This window comes from Podarcis tiliguerta (assembly GCF_965153285.1).
Source record: "Podarcis tiliguerta genome assembly, chromosome: 11".
NCBI lineage: Eukaryota > Metazoa > Chordata > Lepidosauria > Squamata > Lacertidae > Podarcis > Podarcis tiliguerta.
The window spans coordinates 41,028,069-41,034,068 of NC_139544.1; the positions used below are offsets into that span (position 1 = coordinate 41,028,069).

The 6,000-nt window shown below is 41.1% G+C and overlaps 1 protein-coding gene across 1 annotated transcript in view; it reads left to right on the forward strand.

Annotated features, from left to right (window-relative positions):
• ANKRD55 (ankyrin repeat domain 55) overlaps nt 1–6,000 on the forward strand; it is a 38,065-nt gene that overhangs the window by 23,482 nt on the left and 8,583 nt on the right. The window contains exons 7-9 of the mRNA XM_083404618.1: nt 463–647; nt 2,023–2,190; nt 5,874–6,000. Of these exons, the coding sequence (XP_083260744.1) occupies nt 463–647; nt 2,023–2,190; nt 5,874–6,000 (480 nt within the window). The remainder of the gene's footprint in view (nt 1–462; nt 648–2,022; nt 2,191–5,873) is intronic.

A 6,000-nucleotide genomic window follows, 5' to 3' on the forward strand; every position in this document is an offset into this window, starting at 1 on the left:
GGTTGTGGCGCTCATCTCATTTTACTGGCCGAGGGAGCCAGTGTACAGCTTCCAGGTCAGCATGACTAAGCCGCTTCTGGTGAACCAGAGCAGCACACGGAAACGTCGTTTACCTTCTCATCAGAGTGGTACCTATTTATCTACTTGTACTGGTGTGCTTTCAAACTGCTAGGTTGGCAGGAGTAGGGACCGAGCAACGGGAGCTCACCCCGTCACAGGGATTCAAACCGCTGACCTTCTGATCGGCAAGCCCTAGGCTCTGTGGTTTAACCCACAGCGCCACCCGCATCCCGCTACATCAGTTTAAATTTAATTAACAGACTGGTTGAAAGCTAAATATAAAGCACATGCCTTTGCAGTGCATGAGGGAACATCACAAACACACAAAGTTAGTAGGAGCAGGAGTTGCTGTTCATTACGTCTTCTTCTTTGCAAGCACACACATATATGGTTGGTTTTCAGAGCGGCAATCGGATCCTTTGCTCTATCATCCTGAGCCACCGCCAGGGTCCGTCGATCATAAACTACGACGATGAGAACGGGAAGACTTGCCTCCACATTGCTGCCGCTGCAGGATACAGCGACATTATCAGTGAGCTGGCCAGAGTCCCAGAATGCAACCTGCAGGCCCTCGACGTGGATGACAGGTGACCATGGAAACCAACTGAAAAGAGCTGCAGAGCTCTGGCAGGGGCCCTCGTTGTTTTTTGACCTACAGTGAAGGAGGTTTGGCGGCTTTCTTATGAAACGTGTCCCCTAATGAAATGATACTCTCCATGGATCCTCCTTGCTCAGCAACAACTCAGCAAGTGGGTTCCTTAACCTTTACTGTTACGGTTCTGTAAAGGAGAAAAAGCAAGTGTTTTTGGAAGGCGTTTCTTAACATGTTGTTTGCTTAAATGTTGGCCAGAGTTGATTTTGTGGCACCACGGCTCAATAGGGAGGAGGTTTGTGAGTTATTATCTAATAAGTAATAGGGTAAAGGAGGAAGTGCTTCTTGCATGTCTGGGGTTTAAAAGGGAAAGGTTTACAGGGTAGACGATAGGAATCTCAGGTAGGCTTTTGCCCTTTCAAACAGAGGGCTCCTTCAAATTGGGAGCCGTCTTCTGACATCCCTTCAAATAGAGGACGGTCCCCTGTAACATGGAGCGCATGGCCTCCCTAGGTCCCAGAAGCTCTCATTTTATTTTAAAAAGTCTGCTGTAAAAAGAAGAAAAGCCCACAATAGATAAGCATTTGTGTTTTTAGAACCAAAAGTCAGTATAGAAATATTTTATAATTTTTAAAAAAGAGTTTCAAGATACAGTATAAGGAGATCTTTTTTTTTAATTGTTAAGAATGCTTTAACACTATGGTGTAAAAGCATATAATATCCGTTTTATAAAATAAAGTAAAGCTCATGTAAATGATCTTGGAGCACTGAGGTTAAGCAGGTGTGGACTGGGTAGTTTTTTCTGGATTGGAGACCATTAGGACCCCCATGTAGGAACCCCCAAGTTGAATGCAGAAATAATAAACAAACTTTTTTAAAAAACAAACCTCTCTCCAACACACAATTTAACACAGAGAATTCAATCTTCAAATATTTGTGCTGTGATGCAAAACTTTGATCTCAGCACAAAGTCCTACTGGCAAATCTCAAATTACATCCGATTGTGAGATCTGCAAATATAATATTGGCTGTGCTGCCGAAATCCAGGTTTCTTTGGCTGCTTAATGTTCAAATCCAACTCTTTTGAAGTAGAGTCAGAGGAACAATGGAGGTGGTATTTCATAGGCAAGTATCAAGAAGATTAACTGGACCTGATTGCATCTCATGAGCTCCAGGAATCTTACAAAGTCGTGCTTTGTAGGAAGTGGTGAACTACTATGTTGCCTCTGACATGTAATTGCATTAAAATGAACAGTTGCCATGCCTCAAAAATCCTGACTCCATAGAGGTGCTAACCTCCTCAGCTGGTTGTTTTAGTCTGAATTTAAACAGCACAAAGCTATAAAATGATTTGTTTTTCTGCTCTCTAGGACACCTTTGCACTGGGCTGCTGCAGCAGGAAAAGCTGACTGTGTAAAGGCCTTGTTACAACTGGGGGTGGATTGCAGCCCAAGAGACATCAATGAGAACACCCCCCTGACCTATGCTATGTACTGTGGGCACACAGCATGCATCAAACTACTGTCCCAAGAGAACAGGTAAAAACCTTCCCTTTTCACTTCTCCCAAAATAGCAAATAGGAACAATTTTAACCTTGGAGGTTGTCCCTCACTGTAGTTTTCCCTGAGGACCTTGACCTTGCTTCCCCACTCCCCACCCAACATAATAGCCACACCGTTGCAAACTGAGTTGCAATGAATGTAGGAAGTGGCCTTATACTGAGTCAGGCCATTGGTCCAGTAGCTCAGTGTGGTTGGCACTGGCTGGCAGCACCCATTCAGAGAACGAGACATGAGTCTCTCACAGCCCTACCTGGAGATGGCAGGTACTGAACTTGGCACCTGTCTGTATGGAAAGCAGATGCTTTATCACTGAGCTATGTCACTTTTCCAGATTCTATTTTTGAGTTGAAACTATTCTGTGAGGTCTTTTTTTTTTTTTTAAAAAGAAAGAAAACCCTCCTGAAAATTCATCAGCATTTTACCCTTAATTTCTCCCAACAAACACATTTTATGTTCAGTTTTGACTAATGTTCATATTTTTGCAAGCTATTTCCCCTAATATAATGTGATTTTCCATGTTATTCTCACCAATTTGGTCATTTTCATGAACATTTTCCCCTAATATATGTATTTTTGTAAACATTGATTGGCAAACTGCATGGTAAAATTCAGATAAATGCAAAATTCAAGCAATAGCCGTGTTTCAGTTTGCATATTGCTTTAGAAAGTGTGGATTTGATAGGTTCTGCTTTAAATGAGAACCTGAATCAAATTTCTTCCTCATCCCTAGTCATAACAGCATTTGTGATGATTAACAAAGCTCCCCGCGATACCAGTGCCATTTTGAGAACTATTTTCATATTGTGTTTTTAGACTCAAGTACTTTCCACTAAAGCTTAGAACAGGGGTGTTGAACTACATCATCCCTGACCACAGCCCTGAGGCAGGTGGAAGTTCACCAATATTGGGAAGGTCACAGGTTCCCCATCCCTAATTTAGAAGCTGTGAGGACACTGCCATTATATAGTTTAGTCACTAGGTTTCATTGCACTTAATTGCATCTGGGTGGAGCATGGGTAGGCAAACTAAGGTCCATGGGCCGGATCAGGCCCAATTGCCTTCTGGATCTAGCCCATGGACAGTCCGGGAATCGCCGCATGGATCACCAGTGCGCACATTCTTTCCCTCTGCCTCCCTCTCCCTCACACGGCAGCTGCGGCGGCGCCTCCTCCCTCCCTCCTCCTATCTTCTCCCCGCCCTGCCTAGAGGAGGAAGGGGGCTGGGCTTTGTTGGTGCCAGCAGCAGCAGCGCTCGAGTGGCTGCCATTTTAAGCATCCCTCTCCGGAGCCCTTTCACGGCTGCTCATTGTCCCGCCGCCACCAGCCCCTGCCGCTCGCAAGACACAGGTAAGCAGTCACCGGGGCTCGTGGTGCTCTTGCATCATTTTTCCCACAAAAAATATAGTCCGGCCCCCCACAAGGTCTGAGGGACAGTGGACCTGCCCCCTGCTGAAAAAGTTTCCTGACCCCTGGGGTGGAGTCAAGAGTTGGTGCTGCTTTGCTCTTGATAAAGAGACGATAAAGTTTTTGTTGCACTTCCTGACTGGAGAGTCCTCTAGCTTTCCATCAGAGAAAGGCACTAGTTTTATTCACCTTTAAGTAGTGAACATAAACAAGGCTACCTTCCTCTCACATCAGTGCCGCACATATAAAACAAAAATGTACCTTTTACTTTATATGTTTGCAGTTGCAACCCCAGGCTTTATATATGCCATACATTTAAAGCACACACAAAATCCTGGGAACTGTAGTTTACCCCTCACAGAGCTACAGTTCCCAGCAACCTTAACAAACAGTGCCCATAATTCTTTGAGGGGAGAAATGTGCTACAAATCTGCTTCAAAGGTATCAGACAGAATTCAGCTAATGAGTCCTATCAATGGAATCTCTGAGCAAGGGCAGGTTATAAATCTGAACTGGAATTTGTGAGACTAGAATCAGCTAGTCATGCAGTCTTTGTTCACTGTTCTAAATTAAGTTCAGAACAAACAAACCCTAGATTAGGTTTCAGTTTACATAATCCTCAATCTGATACATATCACATTCAAAGAGTCACGGACTATATACAAAAGAGTGTTCTTTAGATATCTAAGTGCAGTTTGAGAAATCTACCTTTGCATGCACATTCATTTTTTTCTGTCCCTTAATAGTTTCTGATCAAACATGTTTTGCAGGTTTTAGTAGTACTTCAAGAACCTGCAAAGCCTATTTTGCCAGAGATCAATTGAAGCAGGCAAAATTATGTATATCCAAGGAGTCTATCATTAGGTACAGCCTTAGAGCTGTGGTGGTTGTCCATTTGTTCTGGATTATTGCCAGATTCACTTGCAAAAGAGGTTCATGGTTTTCTTTAAAATACCACCACGTAATGAAAAAAATCATTCTGGATACAAGATGTAACAATCACACAACTGCCCTACTAAATGGCAATGCACTATGAATCCTCTGTGCCTTTGTATCAACATGCTCTCCATTTTTGAGGACAGTCATCTACGAAGGTGGAAATTTAGCAATGTTTCCCCCCAGTCTTCTGAATATTACATTTCTTTGCCCTTCCCCACCCTCCGGTTAATGACTACAACTAGCCTTCTTTCCTGTGCTGTGAAGTGTGAGAGTGAAAATGTTTAAGCCTCTTTTCCGATAAATTTTCAGCAAACTGCAGTACACTTCCTGTAAAGGTTTAGCAGAAGCTCACTACTTTGAGAACAATCCTCTTGCTGCAACCGTACAGAGTTTAGGATATTGGTTGGTTGGTGGGGTTTTTTAAAGTTAAAACTAGAACCCACTCCCAGTGTTATAGAGCTGCAAAACTATGTTGTTTGTTGGTTAAAAATAAAAATCTCATTATGCCATAATCCTGAGATCAGGCATTAAAATTGTATAAATGTAGCTGGTTCTCTTAACCAGCTTGTGAGCTTCAACTTTATCTATGTGTAACATTTTATTTAAGACAAACTTTTTTCGAATATTGGAGAATGCTGCTGGGATATATGTTTATCATGACTTAGCAGACATATCAATAGGTCTAAAAATAGCATACCAGTTGAAAAATGAATATTAATTCTGTGTACTTTCACTATTACAAGAATTTTATATGCAGAAATGTAGAAACATCCTTTTTAAGTCTAGGAAGTAACTATTGCACAAATTATGGGAATGGACTGAAATTCTTAAATTAACAGCTATATTGAAAGACCTAACAGGATTATGTTGCAAAAAGTAACCTATAGACATGGATCCCTGTGATTAAATATATTAGACAGAAGTTAGTTTTTAAAGGAACAGAGGTAGAATTAAAGTACTCTGAATTACTTTTTGTATGTTCAGTATGTTTGTGTGTGTTTTTGTGTGTGTGCAGATAAATTGGTGTTGTATAATAATAAACAAAATGAGTAGTGTTAAACCTGATTTTTGAGAATAGAAGTATATGATCTTGTGAAAATTGCAAAAGTTGGGATATAAATTTGTGGGCAGAATTACATGTTTTAAATATGGGTATGATGGGTGACAGTGTTTATTTAATAGTATTTTAATTAAAAATATTTTTTCAAAAGTCTCAAGTTTTGGTTTTGCTTTTTAAGTAGAGTGTCTAAAGCGCTATAGTTTTCTCACCATGGATTTATTTTTTATTATTGTTGTTGTTTTTATTATTCTTTAAAGATCTGAGTTTGTCCATCAAGTTTCCAACCAGAACAATAAATTCCTGAAGAAGGAAGGCAAATTCAGCATGCTTAACCAAATCTTCTGCAAAAAGAAGAAGGATGATTGGAAGTCAAACCCAAAAGAC